General features: G+C 43.8%; 1 protein-coding gene across 1 annotated transcript in view; it reads right to left on the bottom strand.

Annotated features, from left to right (window-relative positions):
• BBS4 (Bardet-Biedl syndrome 4) overlaps positions 1-25,963 on the bottom strand; it is a 45,240-nt gene that overhangs the window by 13,441 nt on the left and 5,836 nt on the right. The window contains exons 3-8 of the mRNA XM_074156269.1: positions 8,979-9,058; positions 5,256-5,319; positions 4,384-4,495; positions 3,691-3,763; positions 2,013-2,066; positions 66-193 (exon numbers count right to left, since the gene is read on the bottom strand). Coding sequence (XP_074012370.1) covers positions 66-193; positions 2,013-2,066; positions 3,691-3,763; positions 4,384-4,495; positions 5,256-5,319; positions 8,979-9,058 — 511 coding nt within the window. The remainder of the gene's footprint in view (positions 1-65; positions 194-2,012; positions 2,067-3,690; positions 3,764-4,383; positions 4,496-5,255; positions 5,320-8,978; positions 9,059-25,963) is intronic.

Below are 25,963 nucleotides of genomic sequence, written 5' to 3' on the forward strand. Positions count from 1 at the left end.
ACCAATCAAATTTCTCCTGGCACAGGATGGGACATGGGCAGATAGAAAAAGGGATATATTCTTACTCTACAGCTTTCTTATAGACTTCAATGGCTTTATCCATCTCCCCTTCCAGTAGGTGAATTTTCCCCAGCATCATGTAAGTCAGATCATGTCTGTTGAGCTGCAGGGCATTGTTTAGCTGGTCTCGTGCCTAAACACATAACCACAGAAAATAAATAAAAATAAATAAAGTAAGCGATTACAGAGTCCTTAGTGAAGCAACAGCCCAAGAGCAATCCCCAGCAGCCAGCGAAAGGGAACAGCTAACACGCCCTGAGCTACGAGAACCCTGCTAGCAAAAACCAGCCCAGCTCATTGTTGAAACGAGTTCTGCATCAGGAGCCACGTGCTTTTAGGGACAGAGAAAGGCAACGCGGCATGCTTCAAGCCAAGAGAAGAAGCAATGACCTCCCAAGGAGGAGAAAAGCACGGGCCTGTTCCTGCATTTGAATTTGGTTTGAGGGAACCTCCAGATTTGTCAGGTTAACAGGTACATTACAGTTTATTCTTTGCTAAAATGCTTATCCCAGCAAGGAGCGTGGATTGCCAAGTAGACAAAAGGAGTGAATCGGCTCTTGTCAGGCACACACCAATCCCCTCCAACAGGAGAAATCTGGAAGCTCGGAAGCTCTTACTTCCTCAGGCCCAGCCAGCAGGACAGAAAAGTACGTTTGCTGTCTCTGAACACATGATCTATTAGAAAGAGAAATGCTGACACACTAATGGAACTCTACAATATGAGATATCTGTTACCAGTAACTACTGAAGAGACAGTCACCCCCAAGGGCTTCGTTATATTTCAGACATCCCCATGGAAGTATTGCTGCCCAGGGTGACCAGTACATCTCAGACTTATGGAAAAGCTGAGAAGTCAGCAGGTTCCAGTCTGGAAGGCATCACCGCAGACAACGAAGTCCAAGTGTGAACTCCAGAGCTTCTTGCTTTACAGCGATGCCTTGGACAGGGAAGGCAGCAGGGGCCACAGCACTCCACCAGAAAGAGCAGCAGGGAGCGGTTGGTCCAAAGTGGGAACAGAAGTTTTCTAAAATGCTGGTTTTTCCTTTACAAAGTAACCCCACAGGGTCAGAGGCAGCTCAGAGCTCACCACAAGCACGTAGGGCAGGGTTAAGGGAAGAGCTGTGTATGGCGTGCTCAGACCTGGGAACAAAACTCTATTTCGAGCTTCCAAGAAGTTCTTTATTAGCTAGAAAGCTAATAAAGAGTTAGTGCTGCCCACGCTGCAGCTATGCTCTTCTGTGACTTTTGCTCCAGGCTTGGTGGAGCTTCAGACACAGGAGCAAATAAATCCTTCCCATGGAGGAAAGAAGGTGTCTGCTGCACCTCCAGCAAACCAACCCCATAACTTCCCGATGAATCCTGCCAGACCCAAGGGGCAGCAGAGTTTTCCTTCAGAAATTCTCTGCACAAGCTGCAGCAGTTTGAGCTGTACGCTGGGGAAACGGGTTTGGGTCTTCACCATTACACTTCTCTTTCTTCAAGAAGATGGAACTGGCATGCTCTGTGGATTGCTGCTCCTCACAAAACCAGCAGTGTTTTATGGTTCTGGTTTTAAAAGGCTTGGAAACAGAAGCAGCTCTTGTTGGAGCACAGCTGGTTTTCTGTCTAGTTTGAGGCAGCTCTTTGAGGTTTCTCAAACATTCCCTTTAAAACCAGAAACAGTCTCTGAAAAATCCTAGTTCGGAAAAAGCTTCCTGGCCAGCAACAAGGCTCACCTCAGTTTCACTCTTTTCCAACCTCACTAACTTGCAGCCAACTCCACGTAATTCAACATGCAAACGAAAGCAGAGACAGCTCACAAACTTTTGCTCCCAGAAACAAAGGCTGAAGCAAAAAAAATTTTTAATACCTATCACTGCAAATGACCCCGCTTCAAACTACCAGAGAGAGTGAAATTTCTGGCAACCTCTGTTTCCCACTTGTCAGAGAGATAAGATGAGTATTTGCATTACCTTGTTGAAGTGTTTCAGGTACATGTAGCACACACCCAGGTTGTGGCTGATCTCCTGTAAAAAACACAACACAATCCCCAAAATCAAATCAGCATGAGGTCTGAGATACGTGCTGCATAATCTGCCGGTGATAACAGTCGTCACTGACCTGGATGGGAGAGACCCCCGTGCCTGCCCACACCCTTCTGGCTGTGGACATCAAGTAAACCTATAAATCCAAGTTGCTTCAGGGACCTACTGAGTTTAAGTGTGATTGTACACAAAAGACACTGGATATGCAAAACGCTGCACCCAGCTGAACAATATTTGAAGATGTGCCTAATTTTCCAAAATGGAAGCTGAGCACCAGAAGGGCTGATATCCCTCTGGCATCTTAAACAATTTTGCAACAGAGTAGGAAGATCCCTTAGGGATCTTAACCACTCTGGTGACGCTGTAGGGAAGAATCACGCCTCTAATTCATCAGAAATAGTTTAACAGATTAAGCTACTTGCCACTGTCCCCACCCTGGCACATCTTGGGAGCTGAAAAGCAAGGTCCACTAGTCCCTCGTTTCTATTCTGGTGAGCATTTCACTGTTTCATCAGTTCACAGCCTTGACCTTTAAGAGGAAACTCTCTTATTTCCCCATTAACCCTCTTAGAATGATATTTTCCTCTGCACACTCTCTCCAGCTGTAGAGAGCAGTAATGAATTGGTAACTCCTGGTTACTGAACTCGCGGAATGAGACAGCACAAGGGAAGAGTACAGGCTGGCTCCACTTCCAGTGCTGAGCCCGGTATGGGAAACAGGTAATCAAAATACCCCCTGAATTCTGCTTGCTGTGGCTGTAACTAGGGTTTTAGGCATGCCAAGCACATACTGCAGGTAGCCTGGCTAGCTAAGGGAATGCAGACTTGAAAGAAGACCCCCGGTATAAAAGGTTTCTGAGCTGTCTGGCACAGGATAAGTTGAATAATACCAAACATATCCTTGTATCACGACTGAATTTTAGATGTCCTGAGCAGCAGAAGTACGGCTGAAGTCAGTGAGTGCCTGATGTCTGAGGTAATGAGATCACATGTAGCAAGTCTATCTTCGAAACAACACTTCACTAGCAAAACACTCGCCTGCACAGCCATTTCCTCTCTCCTCTCACCCACTGTCACACGTTTCCCTTTCCAGTGCTCTTCCTTCACTTTTTGTCTTCTTATACAGAAGAGCTAATTAATTATTGCTCCTGTAGCTGTTGGCCTACGTTTTGTTTTGCCAAAATGGGTAACGCTTGGTAGGTAACCAGTAACCCTCCCAGCTAGTTGCAGAGTAATCTTTTTCAATGGTGTTTTGCATTACAAAAAGATTCCCAATTACTCAAGCGAGTTCTAATGATAACCGAGGGTTTCCAAACAGGGAGCTCCTTCCCATATTTTCCTTAATGTAATTTAGCTCTTTATACTACATACGGCTATGTTAACACTAACACTTTGCAAAGCTCAAACACATTGCTCGATCCTCTGTGCCCCCTGACAAGGTGTGGGATTTTGCAGGCAGAAGTGATGCCTTGGCTCCTGTGATCCCAACCTGCAGCTCCTGGGCAGCAGCAGCTCACCTCTGCTTGGAACAGGTTCACAGCCGTCTTCATAAAACTGTAGAAACATCTGCATATTGCAATAATCTGCAACTCACTGAAACACTTACCCAGTCCTTTTCATCGAGTTTAGCTGCTTCATTGTACACTTCAATGGCTGCCTTGTGTTTCCCCAAAAGAAACCTGTGAAAGCATTTCAATTTTTATTTTTTCTGGCTCCGAAACCCTGCTGTGCATCCACTATCACCTTTGCCAGTGAGAAATGACGCTATTTGCTGGTTCTCCAGAGACCTGCGTGAGAAGCCCTGAGAAGTTTACAGTCTCAGGGATATTAAAACCTGAGCACTGCTCCCTTTCAGGGCCAAGGACATCAATCCTGTGAGATGCTGAGGCGCTCCCTGACATTACTGGAGATGCAAGGAATGAATTCCCAGGCTCTGCAGTCTGCCTTTGTCTCAAAGGAAAAAGAGAGGTGATCTAACTGGGCATCCAGAGACAGAAAGGGGTCTGTAGGGCAATTTTACACAGCTCCAGCCAGCACCCTGAGCTCTGGAGCTAGAGATCAGTGTGTTACCTCTCTGCTCAAAGCACATAGAAAAGGAAAATACAATGGCAGCCAGGCAGATAACAGAGATTCTGCTTTTAGGGGTAGCCCACGCTTCTGGAAGCCAACTCAAGTGTTGATAAGGAGGAAGCATGTTTGGAATTAAGCAGCCCAGGATTTTGCTTGATGCCTGGGAGAAAAACAAAACATGGAAGGTCCTGGGTGGCACATCAAAGGGAAACAATAAAACACCACTCACAGCGATCGTGCCACCTGCTTGAGGTTGTCAGCGCTTCGAGGGTTCAGAATGGAACACGTCTGAAAAAGTTCAAGAGATTCTTGAATTTTCCCCTCCAAGCGAAATATCAAAGCTGCAAGACAACATATAGCAGGCAAATTAGTCCATTATCTGCAGGAAAAACGTGCCTCTCTGACAGCAGGGAAAGAAGGGGGAGCACAGATATATTAAAACAACACTTATTTGGTATTTCCCCCCTTCTGCAGCAGCCTCAGGCAGAAGCTGTGTCTGAGGGCAGAATGACAACAGGAAAAATTCCTGTTCTTTAGAACAAAGGCAGCTTTAAACCCTGGCAAATCACTTCTTAAGATGCAGTCTGGATTTCCCCCCTGCCCAACCTCCAACTTCTACAGGCTGTAGCATCTCCTTGGCCAACAAATTTCTGCTGTCCCCTACCACAGCACTTTGAATTGCAACACCAAGTTTTGGGCACATTTTTTTAGGGGACAGAGGGCAGCACAAGAAGAGGAAGATCATGCTTAAAGCAAAGAGGAAGACACTGATCACCTGAGGCAGGCAGCTCTAACAGGAAACATGCAGCTGGAATACAAGCAAACACACAACCCAAGCACGCACCCACACATTGAGGGTCAAGAGGAGGAACTGGGGGAACTCATTGATACAGAGAAAACAGAAAAGCGAATCTGCCCATCCATATGAAAATCCCAAACTTCTAAAGTAGACCTAGCAAGGAGAAAAAACCCCAACTTTTTAAATATATGACTTTTATATGTTTCTATCATCTGTTCCCCTTCTTACTGCTCACTGTATGTCAAATCAGAAGTAACTTGCTTGAGCAAAATGAAGGCTTTTGGAGGCCTCTTGTGACACACCTTGAACGTAGACTGCATATTCACACAGCCCGTGAGACTCCTGGAGCTGCTCTTTGATGACAGCCTGAAATGAGAAAGTGCAGAGAGTACACACCAAACAGACTCCCTCACCGAAAAGCTGGTTTATTATTACCCCATTCCTAAACTGCAGCATGGCACCTTTCAGAAGAATATAAACCCTTCAAATATTTTAATAAAGGCAGTCCCTGCGGAAGAAAAATGATTTCTGACTGACCAAATAGCTTCTGCAACCTTGACTTGGGGAATTTTTTTGTATGTGCTACATATAGTTGTGCCGTATCTGTGCTTATTGCAGAATGCCCTAAAATTACTTGAATTCAAACACCACGCATGTGTTGATGGACACAGTTCTACTTAAGTGATACAAAGGTAGTATCACACAGGACATGACAACTACAATGTTCGTTTAATCACAGTTTGCGCTTGGCAAAGTCAATATTAGCACAGAATTTGTGGCTAGTTACTGCAATATACTATATTTAAATGCTGGGAGAGCGGTAAATTGTCATCCTTTTAACAAAGTTAATGACAGAGATTGAGTTTCAGTTACAGAAACCACAACCCCACATACAATAAAGGCACTGGACTGCGGCTGGGACAACTACAAGAGTGCACAGAAGAGTGCAAGCTCCTCACCGTGTGTGAAGAGCACTGTGCCAGGAATACTGTAGCCCTTTTAGTATTTCTCTGTTCATTCCTATTACCAAAGATAATTAGATATTACCTGGGGAAAACGCCACAAGGCATCTCTGAAAGCATCCTCTGCTGATAAGGGTATCTACTCTAGGCCCTTTGTAGAGAAATAAATTGAATTGGAGCAACTGCAGCTGAGTCAATGAAAGCCAAATGAACAAATGACGAGTACATGAGAAAAGGAAGGGGAAAAAAAATCTGATGAAAATGTAAATTCTTGCCGACTATTTGGGGTGCGGGTGCTTGGAATATGCATGTCTGACATATTCCATAGTCAGACATGACCCGAAATTATAGAACTGGTCAAAAAGAGTGACCTTTGGGAGGATGTGGCTACGAACCAGAAGTATCATTTCTGCTCTGCGCCTCCTCCTTTACTTGGAAGCAGAAGAGACAAGGGAGGAACAAAAGATTTGTGGGGTAACGATAACCTGGTGCTCATCTGGCACTTCTGTCAAGTGTATGATCAGTACCAGCATCCCCTGCCTCCCAGACGAATATAAATGAAGGACCTGAAAACAAGGAGGAAAACTGAACCTCAAATATAGCAGGGAAAGCGGGGTGAAGGCAAGGAGGGTTATTATTGAGAAGCCTCACTCGTAAAAAGAAAACCAAAGACAGGAAAAAAAAGGAAGAACAAGTCTAGGCTGCTCTTACCCTCAGATCTGTATCTGCTAACATATCTATATTATACTCTGTACAAAGTACATTATTACAGAACACTTAACTTAGACATAACCAAGCATCTCCTGAATACAGATATTCTGTATTGCTCCATCTACATAAACCCAGTTTCTCAGAGCAAGAGAGGGCAATAGAGAGCTATCTTTTAGAGAGATCTGATTAATTCTATAAGCCCTAAAAAATCCCATGGCAAAAGGCCTTGAGCTGAGAAATATGATCTGTAATCCCAGCTTTCCCTCCCAAGTTTATTTAACTCACCGAAAGAATTTAGACATACTGGCAGGAGACCAACCAGCAAGAGCAATTTTAATTAATTAAAAGCATCTGGTAATTTTAATAATTCCTTCCTTGCACATAACAGAAGTGGAAGGTTTCTGTTGTGAAAAAACGGTTAGGGGGCAGGGCTGGAATTGATATTGCAAGCAGAAAATACAGTTTATTAGCTTGGCACGCCAAGAGCGAGAGCCGAGTGATGCTCAGCGCTGAGCAGGGTCTGTCCCTCCACTCCCCCCGAGCAGCAAAATTTATCAAAAGCTTGGCAACACCAAAACAGACACAGGACTGGCACCGTAAGGGTTAAAATCAATTTAATGCCTTCACTTTGGGCAGCTAGTGTTGGACAACAGTTTTTTCTTGGCCTTTTACATCATTGAAAAATACAGGAGCTTTTAAAATCCTGTTAAGAGAGGAGGCTTTTCAAAGCATTGAGTGGGAAGAGGATCCAGCAAGATTCAGACCAAAATTAATAGCATCACAGCTGAGTCTTAAAAGAAAACTAATGGACTTCAAGAATAACCAATCTATACTGAAATCAAGGAGTTCATAGCAATTTAAGGGAATACTGTCAATACCTCTCGTTTTTGAAGATATTATCCCCAAATAGCATATTTGGGAACGTCTGTGCTTATCACGTAGAAGGACAAGCACCCGGGGCATCCAGATTAGATGGATAACCCCATGTAACACCAGCCCCCCTAAGATCTGAATCGCCTTTTGGACATGCCTCTCACTCCTCAGTGAGGAGTTCCTGAGGTTCCCATCTTCTTTGGGACAAATCCAGGCCTCTGAGCCCACAGCCATCACATCTGGGCAAGAGGATGGAAGATCATTTAACCTGCTATGGTCTAGTGCCAAACTCTTCCAACTTCACTGCAAACCCCCTACTTTGCTGCCTTTTACTTTGACAGCTACTGCAAAGCCTGCCAAGCAAAAGAGCATTAGCTGTCTTCCCTCATTTTTTTTCCCCATATTTTGCTTGCTTCCACGACTGATGAAGACGTGGTGAAGTCAATGTTGCCATTACATAATCCATTTACTTATTTTCTTTGTTTTTCTGAGCGGTACATCTTTTCCGCACCCTGTGATTCTATATCACATCACAGCAACAGTAAAAGTACACAATCGGAGACCAAAAAAATGCAGCAGGAAAGGGAAAGAATTTTCTATTTAGATTTCTAGCCCAACTTTTGTTTATATCTATTTAAACCAAGATCTGAGAGGAAATCGCTCTGATGATGATACAACCCTCCGGCTCCATTAATTAAGAGCTAAATGAATTTCCTCCGGCCTGCCACTTTCCTAAGCACCGCCCCCCAGGAGCTCTCCCAACAGCGAGAGACAAGTCCTGACCAACCTTACTGCTGCAGAAGGAAAAATGTCTTTTCAGATCTTCTTTTGCACGTGACAGAAACAGAAAGGCAACTCTTATTCTCCTCCTCCTGCCCACTGGCACATCATCTTCAATAGCTTGTGTTCGTTTTCTCAGGAAAACACACCATTTAATAGATTTGCTATTTCCTTAGTCCACTTACCATTATAATCCTAAATCAAACAACCACTTCCAAGCCACCCACCAAACCCAGGAGAAATAAAAGAGTGCAACCTATCATGGGTAAAATGGAAGAATTGTGTCCAAGGGTAACCAACGTCTTTTTTTTTTAGATTTGGTAGTAATGATTTACTCAACTGAGGTGTTTTTCATAGCGTCTCTATAGCACCATCGGGAGACTTGCACTATGGAATTGCATTATTACCAGTTTGGAAGATGCTATTCACCACTCGGAACAAGAGAAGTTTGCAATTCTTTCCATTTTTCCACTCGCAAAGACATTCTGAGCTCACAGAGCGCTCCAGAAAACTGCACACATGAATCCTGAAGGTAGCCAACAATTTGAGAACATGAAAATTATTTTCCTTGTATTTTCTCCTGGTCCTCTTCTTCCAAAAGAAGTCAGGAAAGAGGGTGGTATGAACTGGTACGAAAACTATCGTTTCATAACATTAGTAATATATTTCCTAATGCAAAGTCTCAAAAGCAGTTCTTACCTTACACTCATCGTAGTCTCTGCGAACGTACAGCAGATAAATCAACCAGTTTTTCCTCTCTAGGATTGGTAACTCCGGTGCTACATGTAAAACATGAACAGAATACAGGGAATCGGAGTGATCAGCAGAGAAACCAGGCACAGCACAGAGATATTCTCAACCACCCCATCTGCAAGCACAACTCATTCAAGAACTGCAATTGCACCGGGCAGTGCAATTAATCATTTGACTTGAAGCCTGGAAAGTGGACATACAACCAGTGTCCAGTTTCATTTTACTTCTCAAAATGATCGATAAAACACGTTGTTCAAGACAGACACTAAATAAGACCTCTTAGCAGAAAACCACCAGCTCGAAAGACTTGAGGCATCGGCTCCTTCTGGTGCGGTTACGGGAGCAAACAGCTCCAAGCACCAGCTACACACACATTTTAATTCATTTTATAATTAATGCTGGTCTGATGAAATTGGTTCTTCCAAACATGCAAGAAGCAGCTTGGGGGAAATGAGTTGGATTCACATTTTGGAAGTAGGGCAGAAGAATAAAAGGTCTTTAAAATAAAATTTCTGGGAGTGAATGAGAAGGAAATGGGCGATACACACAAAAGGAGACTTTGGAGATGTCGCTGGTCTGAAGGTGTGAATAATTTAAAGAGGTCAAACTTAGTTCTTTGAAACGGTGAAGGGACTATGAAACATCACAGGTCTGAGATACTGTGAAGCTACTGGCAGAAACACGTATTTGATGCAGCAGAGGAGAAAGACTTGTGCTCCGGCATTTCAATCCTAAGCAGCTTGCAGCAGTAATTATGGCAAATCACGAATGGATGTTGCTTAGTGATATTCACGTTGGGTTTAAAAGTTTAACACACTGCTGTGCATTTCATTAAGGCTTGAAATGTATTGCTTGTTACTCCTTTCTACAGTTCAGACGCTGGTAGCTGAGAGGTAACCATAGCAACTGGCAAAAAAAAAGCTATCTGTTTGCAAGTCAATATTATGACAGAAGTGCAGAAGCAAAGCAAGGCAAGGGCCATGGCAGGAGCCAGGACAGCAGCGAGGACAAGACAGCACCAGGCCACCTTCTCCTGCCCCGACACGGACCTCCACCACCCATGAAGATGCAGCAACCCACAGCAGAAGGCATTATTCAAAGTGGTCCATAGCCCCCTTTGCCAGCTGGCATCACGGGTCACGCTCGGACGTGAGAAAGAAGAAACTCTGCAGCTGGAAGGACCGAATCACATCAGGAGACCATTTTATTGGTGCAAAGTGTTGTTATCTTTTAGAAATGCTGAGCTTTAATCACACGAGGACTGCACCTGCGGCTAGTAGCTAACACTTCTCTCAAGCAGACCAGGCGCTCCCCCACAATTCACAACAAGTCTAGTATCGCTGAGAGCACTTAAAAATAACTAGAATTTCTTCTGCTGATGAAAAAAAAATAAAAATTGTAAAGCCATTCTTGTTTGGTTGGTTTTCCTTTTTTTAAGTTCTAGAATAACCAGCCAGGTTTATACTAAGATGGAGCTGAGATTTAAGTGTACACACCAGCAATTTAAGGTCAAATACCTTATAAAGAAGGTTCAACTACCCTAAAAACAAATAGAAAAATCCCAGTACAAACAAAAAAGTAATCCAAACAGGCTAAGCTTACAGAAATGCACAGATCAGGGATCCAAATGATCTCTAATTCTGCTTTACTGTGCCGTATCTGGGTCTCTGTAAGTAAGGCTTTTTAATGTACATGTTCTCAGATCTGATTAATTGATTTCTGATGACTTCATGTTTTCCATTTGTCCTTCTTACAGTGAAACCATGAAGGGAAGAGTTAAGAGGCTGCCTAAAAGAACACTATTCCGTAAAGAGTCTGGAGGGCTGCCGTTTTGAGCCCATTGAGGGGTTACTTAATTCATTAACAGATTTGTAATGACTTCCCTGTGTAATTTATTATAGGTGCTTGGGTTTGACAGAACTTTCTTTTCCGAGAAACACAGCACTTGGGGATAGTAGAAATGACCAGCAGAAAGCGGCCGGACTCAGGTGCTCTTCCCGTGAGTGTCTCCTGGTGCCACTATCCGATAGGAAATACTGAACCAGACGCGCATCTTGGCACTTCATGCTCTTCCGTAATCGTGGGTTTAAAAGTAGACATTGCAAACTCTATTTAACCATAAAGGTTTTTATTGCAGTCAAAACTAAAGTACACTTTGCCATTTTGTGGCTACGAATACACCTTAAAATTACAAAAACCTGCATCATTATATACAATGAAAACTATCTTAACTAGGGATTAATCAGAAGACCCTTCAGACATACTCCACTCGGTCTCCAACCATCTGCACTGCACACCTTACTGGGAGGTTAAAAAGAAACAGAGAGTTACCATTAAAGGTCAAAATATGCAGAAAAACTACCTGGCTGGGGTACGTTGCCAGCTGAGATGGGAAAGACTTGAAATTTTGTTAGATCCCACACGGATGTTTTGGGCGAAGCTTAGAGAAGAGTACACCAGTGAGCGGATGGAAGATCAGTTGTTTAATTCCCGAAGGAAAGAGCTTTTTCACACTTTTAAGACCAGAGGGACGTTACACTCCACTCCCACGTGATGGAAACGCCTGCCAAGAACAGGGTTGGGAAGGAAGAAATGCTGAACGTCAGAGAGAGCGCTGAGCAGAGAATCGAGCTGTAAAAGAAAATGGTAAAACAGACACCGGCTGCCTTCTGGGTCTGAGACTGCAGAAACCCAGCGGAGGTACCTGAAAGAGCTGGGCTGGAGAGAAGACAAAGAAATCAAAGCACACGGCGAGACACAGAAGGAAACAGCATTCACATCTGCAGAGATAAAATACTTTTGCTTCCCCTGGAGATACGCTGAGCTCAGGAAAACTATGTGGAATTGGGAAAGCACATGGAGCTTTTACGCTTCTAAAACTCACTTGGAAATAGCAACAAGCCTGGTCAAGGAGACATTACCCTCCTTTTTTTCTATTCTTTTTCCCTAAGACAAGCAAATTGAAGAAAGGCAAACAATTCTGATGTCTTTCAAAAAAGATGTCTAGATTAACTCATAGATATAGTGGATCTTATATCTGAATACAAAGAAAACACAAAGATTCATAGAAGAAAGCTGATAGACTCCCAGAATCTATTCCAGAAAGAAAATATAAACAGTTTGACTCCTTCTCTGAAGAAATCCAACATAAACACCCTGAACCAAAGCTGGTGTGGATCCCACAGAGGACTGAGAAGAGAGGAAGGGCATAGACATTGTGAGAAAATTAGTAGATGTGACCCAGGAACATGTCTGATCCCAAAAGAAAAGGCTGGGGGTAGTAAAGAATTATTACCAGGCTCTACTCAGATGCAGAAAGAAGTAATGCAAATTACTTATACACCTCTCCAGAGCCACAACCATCTCAATCTGCATTTGTCTTCCCCTGCAAGCAGTGAGACACCTACTTCTGGTGCATTTATCTCCCTTTAGGTTTTCTCCCCCAGCCCCCTGATAAGGGCTGTCCCAGTGCAAAGGGTCCCCACATTTTTTGGAAGGGAAATACCCTGGCTATTTGGGACTCTGATTCCAGAGAAAGGGAATAAAACATTCTATGCTTTCTGAAAGGAGACGATTTAATCATTGCTGGTCCTGATATCCCTTTATTTTTTTCCAAATTTAATACTTATCCACAGAATGCCTAAAAAAAACCCCCACACAGATGATGTGTGTCACTGCATGGGCCTGAGGAGCGATGTCTGGCTGGATCCGGCCGCGGGGGCTGTGACGAGGGGCAGGAGAACAGAAAGAGGGACCGGCAGCACGCCTTGATCTTCTCAAGTACAAGGATGATCGGAAATGGCGAGGCTCCATATGGCATCTAACGGTTGGCAATCTCACACTAATTAGAGCCGGGAACACACGCTGCCGCAACTGGTCACTCAGAAGGTTTCTGCATGGGGAAAGGCCACCAAATTTGGCCTCATCAGGAGAAGCTGAGCACATTCATCAAGTCCCTCTGGCTGCCTACATTGCAATTTTCCACCTCCTTCACTATATGGAGCTTCAGAAGTTCCTCATATGTAGCCAATACAGCTCATATCAAAATGTGTGCTGCTTTGTCACCTTTCACAGAGCCCTCACAAATAACCCAGGCACGGCAGGGATGCAGGGACTACCGGTTAGAAAATAGTAGTTTATATCATTCTAGTGGTGGAAAAAAAGCCCATTATTTTCTGTAAATCAATCTGCTCAAGGGCCAGTCCAAGAAAATGAAATTATCCAAAAACTTGGTATCTAGAGCGAAAAGGGTTTATAACTTGCATAATTATCTTTTGGCCTCTCTTTTCTAGGATTACAAAAGTCTAGTCTCATTAAGCAACTGTGCCAGGGTGCCAGGCATCAAATATATGATTAAATACCTCAGCCGAGAGACATGCCTGTTTCTTTGAAGTGTTTTGATTGAATTCAAAAGGGAATCCATCCGATCCCCCACTTTCTCGGTGCCCAGTGATTGATTGCACAACCCATTTCCAGCAATGTGATTTTTCTTCCTGACAATGCTCCTTTAAGAAAGCCACTGGAGCGGAAACCTCAACAGAATCGGGGTAACATCATCAGGTTTGTATCTGCGCCGCGCTATCATCACTCTTCGCTTTAGTCATCCTCTTACAGATTTTCTCAAAGGACCAGGGAAAAAAAATGTAATCAGAGTTATTCTCTTTTGTGTAAACCTCCCTAGGAAATTATTTTCTGCTTGCATCTTCATATTGGGTAATTATAGCTTAGATATGAACTATCAAACAGTGGGTTTTAGATTTAATAAAAGGGTTTTGAAATTGCTGTAGTGTAAATAGAGGAGGGAAAAAAAAAAGCCTCAGAAGGCTCCGATCAGATTTCACAGGGGGAAACGATTGCTAAAGCATCAGCCATCCTCTTACAGAAACTGCCAGGCACAAAGAGACCACTTTTGTTGTGGGCACAGCCAGAGTAAAGTGCATTTCAACATAACTGCACAATTGGAGCCATCAGGCAGCTTTTCACCTTATTTTCTCCAGTGTGCAGACTGTCAGCTGCCTGGAGCACCCTAGCACCCTTCCCGGGAAAAGCACACATCAGCTCTGGCTCTCCGAGGTGGAGAAGGAGCTCAAGAAGCTCATTTTAGTCGTATCAGAGTGAAAAAACCAGATCAGAGCCCAGCTCTTCTTTCACCCTGGATTATGGGGAAGAGTGTGAGCCCCAGCAGCAAACTGAGCAAGAGCAGTGAGAAGAGCCTGGAGGAGAAGCAGAGAAGCAAAAGACCCGAGAAGACACAAAGAAGAACAGACCAAAATCCGTAACAACCTAAACCCCACATAACATACAGCACGAGGGTAGAAAAATCTTCAGAAAAGTAATTAAATGGAAGTATTGTATTTTTTTTATTCTGTGGTAGCCTCACGAATCATAGTCCACATCCACTGGGGTAGGTACCAGTATGTGGGGAAGATTATCCAAAAGGCCTAGTTTGGATCCTGACTCAACTGTCCCTTTTCAAATCCGAATTAAAAACTGCATGTTGTAAAACGCCGTTCAAGCACGCAGGTATTTCCAAAATTAATAAACACTGAGGCAACGCCTCAAGTCTCTATTGTAACATTTTGCTATGAAGAGAGCTGCCCCAAAGCATAAAGTGGAAAGGCGCATCTTGCTCTGAAGAAGTCGGAGTGGGAAGCTCTGCTGCGGCAGAGTCACGAGGGAGCGAGGTTATCATCTCCCATCATCGGGCAAGGCTCGCTCCAACGCACACAAACGGGACGGATCTTTGCCATTTGAGATTCATTTCCCATGTTAAAGTAATTCCGGTCATTGGCTTAACAGCAAACTCACAACAGCATAAAGAGAATTAACCTGCTACTGGAGGAGACCGTCCAAATCCGAGAGAGCCAACACACTGAAGTCTTTCAGGAGCAAATCCACCCCATCCCTCAATTCCCAACTCAGCTTCCTGGAGACATCTGCTGACGTTATTGCCAGGGTGACAATTATTCCCGATTATCCCCCCGCCTCGGGGAAGGTTTGCTGTTGGGCATAGCGGTGGTTACAGCCCAAAATGAAGCTCAGTGCTCTCACAGCCATGGTGAATAAACACTGATAGGGAGGGAAAGGCGAGGATGAAACCAGCTGTGCGTATCTCCCCTTTGCCTCGAGCTTCGCAAGCTGCCAGCACCGGGAATTATGCTCCCGTTTGTAAAATGGGTGAAAGAGAGGTAACCCGTATCTTCTAAACAAAAATAACATTGAAATAACAAGGCACAAACTCAAACAGCTACTACAAAACAACATACCACTGCCAGGGAATTGTATTTGCCAAAAATAAGGTATGAATAACAGACAGAAAGTGATTTTAAGCTCTACTATCAAGGTTTTTAGATTTAAAAATAACAGGCTGCCTTGGTATCAGAGGACCATCCTACAAACTCCTCGCTAGGCTGGTGCACGGACAAATTTAACAAGAAATCCTCTTCCTTGCTCAGACACCGGGAGGCTTTCATTGAGACTGTAGCAATATAAATACATTACAGTTTTGAAAGAAAACTAATAGAGGAACATTGCTCTTCCTACGCCCAGATCCATCCTTGGGGTTTGAAAACTGCATAAACGGCGACATAATGTATTCAAAACTCAGTAACGATGAAAAATCACCACCCAGAAGAGGTGGTTTATGTTGTATTTCACTCACCACGTGTCAGTATACACATATGTGAGAATACAGGTGTTTGTGTACACAAATACCTGTAAAATGGATATAAACAGCAGAAAAAAGGAGAGAGCCCTTTACCGTAGCCATTCCCTCTGTTTAATCCCCTTTCTCCTGTTTTTCCTTTTGCAAATTGTTGCTGAAACACCTTTAAATCAAACAATAAACCCGCGTGGTTCCTCGTTATTTACAGCCAGCTGGGGTTAATAAAACTCGTCATACACAATTCTGGGGCTGGCAAGAAAGCCATAATTCATAGCTGTGAGCTTACTATCATGTATTAATAGCTTCACCATAGGCAGAGAAAACAGTGAGGAGGCTGAACAACAGCAGCAGTTTTAAACAAAAAAGCAACATTTCTGACTCTACACCTCCCCCTGCAGGAAAATTAGCCAAAGCTATAGGGAAGAGCTGAAAATTGTATCTTCAAGCTGATTTATACACTAGAGCGAAGAAAAATAAGGGCATTTTCCATTATTAGTTTACACTGCATAAATCTTATAGAGTTGCTTGCTCAGACTTGAGTGGTTTTTCTGTTTTAAGACATATAAGGTTCTAAGTTAATCCAAATAAAAACGTTTTTATTTACAAGACAAATATATACACTGATTATTCAATAGAAATGTCTTCTAGTATGTGCTGCTCAAGTTTAACCTTAAGGTAAAGCGGGAAGATCTGTACATAAATACACACTTGTGACCACTCTGGACTCCCCAGCACCTGTGGCAGAACCAGTCTGGTTACTGGGAAATCTCCGTTACCAGTATGAGGGCTGGTGAGATACCACTCTGCATCCTGGTTCCATTTGATGAGACAGGAGGGGAATTACGTACATTAGCACAAATACATTAGCCTGATCATTATGACACAAAAAATTTGATTCGAGGCTAATATTGCTTGATTCAAGCCTAAAATTTGATTCAAGCAAATAACATTGGGGTGAAATTTAGTAACAAATGCATACTTTAAAAAGAAAATTGAAAAAGTATGACCTTCTCTATTTGCTTAATAAAAATCAAAACTGAAAGTCTGCTTCCTCTGCACGAGGCAGTGTTGACCATCAGCGCTGACTGCTGAGCAGAGACATACACTCTGAGCAGGAGAAAAACAAGGATCTGAAAGAGCTTTTGCTATTTTTGCTTTTAAACACAAGCCAACCTAGAAAAAAATCGGCTGCTTTGCACAAGAGTTCTCAAATCCCCGAGGACACAGACTCCACTCTTGGACATGTTGAAGAATCCAAGCCCTGGCATAGCACCCCAACTGTTCTCTTCTCCATTTAAATCCGTTTTTTTTCCTGCTTGATGCCTTGTGCTCAATAACCTGGAAGGCAAGAAGGAGACCGGGCTCCTTCCAGGTGTCTACTTGCCTTTATTTATATACCTAAATAAAGAAGGTAGAGTACACCATCACAGATGGCTTATAAATAGCACAGGAGGCCTGAGATATTAACTGGTGACTGTCTCCTCCCACAGCAAAGCAGGGATGGAAGCTATTTCCCCCGCAAACGGAGCGGCGCTAGCTGCAGGCATTCCCAAAATAACCTGCATAACCAGCTTCTCATTAATTCCCGTATCAGGAGCGCGGGTAGTTTTGGGATTTCCAGTCTAATCCTTCCTTTGGCTTAAATTCTTACGCTTAGTCTTTTTCTGTCGACAGCGTGAGGTATTTTACACAGAAATTGAAACTAAAATCATGATAAGACATTTGTAAGAAAAAGCTTTCCTCTTCCAAAGCTAAATAAAATTATAACAGCGAGAGGACCACAATCCAGCCCTGAGTCTTTGAAACTTCCCACTCAATAACGAGTAACACCTAGAACTGTCCTCATCTCACCCACTGCCAAAGAAGAAGATTATATTAGGAGCATATTATATTAGAAGAATAAATATAAAATACAGAAGTTGGTCTTGCAAACGGTTCAGCACTCCCTACTTCAAGACCCTATTTTTTGAATACACAAACATCTTCCAGACTTGTTGCCTCAGGGTGAAGTTTTCTAGCCTGTCCCAGGATGAATATTTGCTGTGCAGCCTTCCCTCTTCCCTGCTGCACGAATGTCTTAACAATAGTCTTTAATTACACAAGCACATCCAGAGTTGCAGGAACACACCGATATTTTCACCAGATGCCACCTCCTTCTAATGATGATGAATATAAAAGTGAATCAAGGTCAGCGAGTCAACTAAATCACAGCATCTGTTACGCAGCTTAAAACGTCATCGGCAAAGGGGACAGACCCTGGAAGGAGTGAATGAACACTCTCTGTGTTCAGTCGCTGTAAAACTGCTCATGAGGAAAGAAACCTCACTCAGATTTCTGTCACACAGCTGGAAAAATCACCTAACCAGGCTTCCTGAAGGCAGCCACTACCTGCCCACCCATCATTTGTGGCTGTACAGTTGGAAAGACGTGAGAACCGGCATCTCCCAGCCAGCGCTCGCTCCAGCGAGCAGGATGGGCACCAGCCGTGCTCTGGACATGGAAACGTTGCAGCCTATGCGCTCGGTAACTCTGAAAAAGCATCAGGAAACACAAAATTAGTACCTACTTTTGACCTGTCCTTCTTCTCACAACTCTTCTTGACAAGCAAGTATTGTCTCTCAAGAATCTTTAACGTGTGACACGCGGTTTGAGTAGGACACAGAAGAACCTGTGTGCAGCATCAGGGAATTTATTTATGGGATTTGATAGCTGAAGATAAACACAACAAGTGGCTATCCAGGGAATAATGGAGATATCTTTTATTTAAAAAGCTCTCAGCGAGCTGTCCCATCATTCCTGTGCAAGGGATAATGTTGGAGAGCTGGGCTAAAGCCAACGTCTAATTATGTCAGTAAAGACTCAAAGGCTCGAATTCAAGTTGCACAGACAATGTTAATTCTGACATTCTTGAATGGAATCCATCTCCCTTAACTTCAGTCTTTGAAAATTAAGACGTCTAAGTCACTTGCCTTGAGATGTCTTTATGGCAGAGGAATCCACATCCATAGACTCATAGATTCATAGATTGGTCCAGGCCGGAAGGGACCTCCAAAGGTCATCTAGTCCGACCTCCCCGCAGTCAGCAGGGACACCCCCAACTAGACCAGGTTGCCCAGGGCCTCGTCGAGCTTCACCTTGAATATCTCAAGGGGAGGGGCCTCAACCACCTCCCTGGGCAACCTGTTCCAGTGTTCCACCACCCTCATGGTAAAGAACTTTTTCCTAATATCCAATCTAAATCTCCCCTTCTCCAGCTTAAAACCATTGCCCCTCGTCCTGTTGCTGCAGGCCTTTGTAAACAGACCCTCCCCAGCCTTCCTGTAGGCCCCCCTCAGGTACTGGAAGGCTGCTATGAGGTCTCCCCGGAGCCTCCTTTTCTCCAAGCTGAACAATCCCAGCTCCCTCAGTCTGTCCTCATAGGAGAGGTGCTCCAGCCCCCTGATCATTTTGGTGGCCCTCCTCTGGACCCGCTCCATCAGGTCCATGTCCTTTCTATATTGAGGGCTCCAGACCTGCACACAGTACTCCAGGTGAGGTCTCACCAGAGCAAAGTGGCAGAATCACCTCTCTGGATCTGCTGGCAACACTTCTTTTGATGCAGCCCAGGATGTGATTGGCCTTTTGGGCTGCGAGAGCACATTGCCTGCTCATGTCCAGCTTCTCGTCAATCAGCACCCCCAAGTCCCTTTCCTCAGGGCTGCTTTCTAATACCTCATCCCCCAGTCTGTATTTATACTGAGGATTGTTTCTTCCCAGGTGCAGAATCCTGCACTTGCTTTTGTTGAACCTCATGAGGTTCATCTGGGCCCACCTCTCCAGCCTGTCCAGGTCCCTCTGAATGACATCCCGTCCCTCCGGTGTATCGACAACACCACACAGCTTGGTGTCATCTGCAAACTTGCTGATGGTGCTCTCAATCCCTCTGTCTATGTCTTTGATAAAAATGTTAAACAGTACTGGTCCCAGGACGGACCCTTGAGGGACACCACTAGTCACTGCTCTCCATCTGGACTTAAAGCCATTGAGTACCACCCTCTGGGTGCGACCATTCAGCCAATTCCTTATCCACCGAACCATCCACCCATCAAATCCGTATCCCTCCAATTTGGCAAGTAGAATGTTGTGAGGAACTGTGTCAAAGGCCTTACAGAAGTCCAGATAGATTACATCCATAGGTCGCCCCTTGTCTACTGACCTAGTCACTTTATCATAGAAGGCCACTAGGTTAGTCAGGCAGGACTTGCCCCTAGTAAAGCCATGTTGGCTGTCCTGAATCATCCCCCTGTCCTCCATGTGCCCAAGCATGGCATCCAGAAGGATCTGTTCCATGATCTTCCCAGGCACAGAGGTGAGGCTGACAGGTCGGTAGTTCCCAGGGTCCTCCTTTCTTCCCTTTTTAAAAATGGGTGTGATGTTTCCTTTCTTCCAGTCTGCAGGGACTTCACCTGACTGCCATGACTTTTCGAATATCATGGAAAGTGGCTTTGCAACTTCATCAGCCAGTTCCTTCAGGACTCTGGGATGGATTTCATCAGGTCCCATGGACTTGTATGTCTTTAGATTCCTTAGGTGATCACGTACCATGCCTTCAGTTATAGTGGGATGCACTTTGTCACCTGGATCCTCAACTTGTGGGCCATCAATACAAGAGCTAGGAGGAGAGGGGTTGCCAGTGAAGACTGAGGCAAAAAAATTATTGAGAACTTCTGCCTTCTCTTCCTCCATTGATACAAGTTCCCCATTGCTGCTCTTTAGGGGGGGTACATTTTCTTTAACCTTCCTTTTCTGGTTAATGTACCTGTAGAAGCCTTTCTTGTTTTTCTTTATGTCCCTTGCCAAGTCCAATTCTAGCTGTGCCTTGGCCTCCCTGACCTTATTCCTACACAGCCGGGCAACATCCCTATACTCTTCCCAGGTTGCCTGTCCCTTCTTCCATTTCCTGTGTAGCCCCATCTTACCCCTTAGTTTGACCAGCAGGTCCCGGCTCAACCATGGTGGTTTCTTGCCTTCCTTACCCAATTTCCTACATGTTGGGATTGAGATCTTTTGTGCTCTATGGAGAGCATCCTTAACGATCTGCCAGCTTTGTTCTGCTCCCTTGTCCCTAAGGGCAGTTTCCCATGGGGTCCTATTTACTAACTCCTTGAAGAGTTGGAAGTTCGCTTTCTTAAAATTTAGCGTCCTGATGGTGTTCCTCTTGGGCTTCAAACTTCTTAAGAGAGTGAACTGCACTAGAGCATGATCACTGCAGCCCAGACTGCCTTCAGCTTTGATATCCCTGATGGCCTCACTTGCATTTGTGACTAACAAGTCCAACAATGCATCTCCTCGAGTAGGGCTGGTGATTTCTTGTCTCAAGAAGTTGTCGTCTAAGCACTCTAGAAGCTTCCTGGAGTGCCTGCAGCCAGCCGTGTTGCTTTTCCAACAGATGTCAGGGTGGTTAAAGTCACCCAGCAGGATGAGAGCCTGTGATCGTGATGCCTCTTCCAGCTGGAGTAAGAAGGCATCGTCGACAGGCTCTGCCTGGTCAGGAGGCCTGTAGTAGACTCCTACCACAAGGTTCCCTTTGTTGTCCCGATCTCTAATTCCTACCCACATCCCTGGGGAGTGATTCAGGGCATTCCAAGACAGGTGACAGGGAGAGGTGGGAGGAATGGCATCAGATGGGCTTTCCACTGACTAAATACAGAGCACAGGTGATCTCCTCAGACTTATTCTATGTCACAGATACCTCCCAACCTTCCTAAATTTGTTACTCGCTATTTTTATATAGTTATTTTTAAATTCTCAACCAGAGATGCCATTTTATCTGTAAGCAGCACGCCAACAGACAAACACAAAGCTGAACGCTTTAAAATACAAAAGAAACTTGTCTAGCACCAAGGACTTTCAAAGGAACTTCGAAAAAATAAATTTACACATTTAAATGTAATCCTAAAATAATAGGTTACAATTGTACAGTTAGATACTCTAAAGCTGGGCTATCAAACTTCACCCTCCTGATCCTAATCCAGTGTAATGTATTACTTAATTACCAAATTTAGCAAAAGACACTCAGATTATACTCACTTTCTACAAGAGGTGGCACTTTTATGGCACTTTTCATTGCGCGATTAAGTTTGCAACAGGTTTAAGAAACAGATAGGGATTTTCCTCTTTGCAGAGACACTGCCAAAAGACATAAAGCTAGAACTACACCCATGAATCTTCTGATTTAAAAATCAGCACTAAAATTTTCAAGTGACACTAGTCTTGACAGATAAAACCCACCTGCTATGTGTCTGCAAAGGCTTCCCTGCTCCCCCAACCACAGATATTAATGTACACACACAAGAGGGCAGAGCTGTGCCAGCACATTCCAACTGAAATACTCCCAGTTCTTTGTGGTGCAGGGATTGCTGGGCTATTATTTGGGGAAGAAGAGGATGAAGTGAAGTACATTATAGAATTTAATTACCCAAAAATGATAATGCATTTTATTAAAACTAACAGCTGTATCAGATACTGAACAAAATACACCCAGCTCTACTACCCACTTACTGCAAAGAAATGAAAATACCAGATTCTCTTATATAAAACAATGATGTAATTACCAACTAATCCATGTAATTTAGAAACCATTTTCTTCCCACAAGGTTGTAGGTTCAAATAGGCTAAAAATCTGGCTTGTACGTGGCCAAATGGAAACAAATTGGTGCGTACAGATACCGAGAACTGCATTTGCTCCCCCACAACCACAACATTTCCACTAACATCTTTTCTTTTTGACACACTTAAAAGTATTAATTAATTTAACTCAAGGGGGTTGTTTTTTATCTGGATTTCTCAGGCAGCTTTGCTCTCACAAGTTCAAAGGCAGCTTTGAAGCCGGCTCAAAGAATGGATTTATATTGATTTAAGGAAATGTATCAGAAATTCAGAAATGATCAGCTCTGCAAATGCACAGAGTCGAGTCCTTGGTGTACTAAAAGGTTCCTGCTCCTCGGAGTGCTTGAGCCATTAAAATCCTTGCAGGATCCCTTAAAACACTTGCAAGAGCAGGAGAGATCCCCATCAGTTCATCTGTGTGAGCAGAAGCCACCCAGAGAGAGAGAGAGAGATGTGTTTTTGCAGGACAGATCATCAGAAGCCATTTATCTACTTCTGCATAATCTCCTCGTTACTTATTATCTAATGGTCCCATTTCGAGATTTTTTATCATCAGGAGCACTTCCGAACCAAAGTCAATACCAGATAAAGTGAGCTTTACTGCCTGTCAAATCATTTTTTTATTAGAACCCACCAACTACACCCTTGTCTTCCAGGACGAGCACCCACACGAAAAGGATGGCGCTACCAGTATTTGAGCTAAACACCGACATGGGATTTAGCTGGACAAGAGTAAAGCTCACTGCTTGAGACTATCTCCAAATTCAATTAAACAAAACAAACTACCCCAATAAGATGCAAGATACCATGTCATTGTCATCTATCCAAAAGGGAGGTTTTTGTGTGGTGCAAGTGTGGTAATTTTGAGCCACCAAGAAGAACACCCTCATTACCGCGGAGTGCGAGAACAGGATACAGCCCCAGCTTTAAAACACACATTTACATTACAGGCTTCCCTATTTCTATTACGGAATTTATCTTCAACAGCCATATCTAATCAAACTTTGCTATTGCTTACAAAGGGACACTGAGCACTTGCATGTTTATTGCTGATAAACCCGCTCCATCAGTGGTTTAAATCTCAGGTCAGTAATTTACTTTGTCTCCAAAACGGAGAACGTAATAAAAGCAGCAAGAATGTAATTTCTTCCCTTTCAATGACCCGCCATGGCCTTAACAAGACATTTTTGCTAGTTATGTTCATAATCATGCACGACAGAAGTGGAGCTCACCCTAAAAAAAAGCCTAGATGAAGACTCAGAAGCCTTGAAACAGCCAGACACCTGGTTTGTTTTACAGAAGTGCTGTGACGTGAAGCCTTGAGCGTGTTAAAATGCCCAACAGGCAGAGCTGACCACAGGGTACATGGAAATTTCACCCGATAAAATTTCTCCCCTTCAGTACTATCTTTAGGAACACTTAAACGGAGCAGTACATTGCAATATATGCAATTCTACGCTATTTTTCATTTAACCTCTCCAAATGTTTTGTTAACTGAAAGCCTACAGTATCCAAATACTGTCACTGAATATTAGACCAATCTTGTGGTTGATAAATGGGAAAAAACCAAAAGCGCTTTGCCAAAGGTCACAGTTAATCCAAGGCAGAATTCCTTGCTTCACACCCCAGAAAAATCATACCTACGAGGTATCCCAAAAATATCCCAATGTCCAGGACTGGGGAGAACACTTAATCCCACCTTAATCCCTTTCACAATTCACAAGGGGAAGATTTTCGCTTTGAAAATTATCTACCTGATTCTTCCTTGGGTAAAAATAGAAGTGGTTGGTAACAATTCAGAATTCTCCTTCCTCACAGTCTAATGGATTTCTAGCCCAAGTTCCTCCCCACGACTCAAGTGAAATCTATTTTATTTTGCTTCAGTGTATTTATTGTAGTGTATATATATTTTTAAGATTCTATCCTGTTATTAAAAAGCCATCACTGTATCTCAGACAATCTGAGGTCTAGTATTTGTGTAGAAATCCAAATGCACTTAAAATTGTTCCATTAGCCTCTGAACTGTTATTAGACCAACATGAACCCAGAAGTCCCTTTCTAAATATCTTTTTCCACGATAAAGGGAAATAAATTCAAGATATGTTCCATAAAAATCAACAATACAAGTTGGTAGAAGTGCTTCTCCACTACAGTACTATCAGTTACTATAAAATGGCTCGACTGGCCCATGCGGCAGAAGGAAAGTGGAAAGATGGGAGGCAGCCTATCACAATTCAAAACCGGCAAAGCATTTCAGAAAAATACCTGATTAATTTAAAATGCAGCAGGGAGATTAAAACGCCATCTCAGCAGGCTGATATTAACTCTCCATCGCTTCAAGGAACAGAGCTCCCTTTATTCTACCATCAATCGCTTGGGGACAAAATATCAACACAGGGAGAGTTATGGATCTTGATGTAGCAACAAAGGGAATTGATTTTCAGAGCAGCTTTCCCCACGGGGGGTAAAGGACAAAATAATGAATGGTTCTGGCAACCAACATGTCAGCTGCTGAATAATGGTTGTCACCAAGTGCGGCGGACAAGATACTCCGAGGGGTTTGCCTTCCGCCAGTCCCTTTAATTGAGATTGCTAGATGTAGAGGTTTCTAAGCTGGTTGCTGCGTACAATGCTGCTCCCCACCGCTGCAATCTGCTCCAGACCCTCCACACGCTTGTCAAACGCTCCTCGGCTTCCCTCTGGGCTGACCTGCCCGCAAGATGGACTCTCTTAAATCCCAGCCTTCTGGGCTTTCCCAACCTAAAAGCCACGTGACAGACCAGCCCTGACAGCAGCTCATTCAAGAGCAAATTCTGCCTCTTAACTCAAAGTTACTCTTGTTCAAGAGCTGTAAAACCAGGTTGCTAAACACTGGTTCTAGGTGTCCATGGCAGTCCTGTCCATGAGACAAAGAGCATCCACGGGAGGAAAGGAACTCGACAGCCAGGGGAAGCCGCGCGGCGCTGGGGCTGCGGGGTCCAACAGCATTCAACCTTTCCTCATCTGCATCTCAGGTCAGACTGAAACCGCTGTCTTCTGGGGTTCCTCCTGGTTAAGCAACGAAACGCACGTTTGTATTTTCTCATCCAAATGGCTTGTTGCAAATTTGAGATCACATTCTCGGAAACATATTGTTACGGTTTGAGAGAACCCATAACAATCTATTGTCGTCAGACAATTATTCTATCACCCAATGAGCCCTCCCCACCCGGAAAGGGGAATCGGGGAACACAAAGAAACACAAGGGTTGAAATATAAATAGATTTAATAGGCTAAGACTAAATAATTAAAAATAATAATAAAGAACCAGTATTAATGCTGATACTGATATAAGATATACAGGAATTATACTCAGCCAACTATATCAGTAGGAAGCTGTGCACTCCCAGCAGTGGATAGCAAGTATCAGACACTGGGAATGCAATGGCTTCAGAAGGAAGCGAAGGGCTCGGGGCTCCGGCACCGGGGCAAGGAGTTGTCTGGACCCGCCGCCATCAAGGGAGAGAGCTACGCAGCAAACTTTTCTAATTTATATTGGATGTGACATTCATGGTATGAAATAATCCTGTTGGCCAGCCTGGGTCAAATGCCCAGGCCTTGCTCCTCCTCGTCCCTGCCC

Source organism: Numenius arquata, chromosome 11 (assembly GCF_964106895.1).
Source record: "Numenius arquata chromosome 11, bNumArq3.hap1.1, whole genome shotgun sequence".
Taxonomy (NCBI): Eukaryota; Metazoa; Chordata; class Aves; order Charadriiformes; family Scolopacidae; genus Numenius; species Numenius arquata.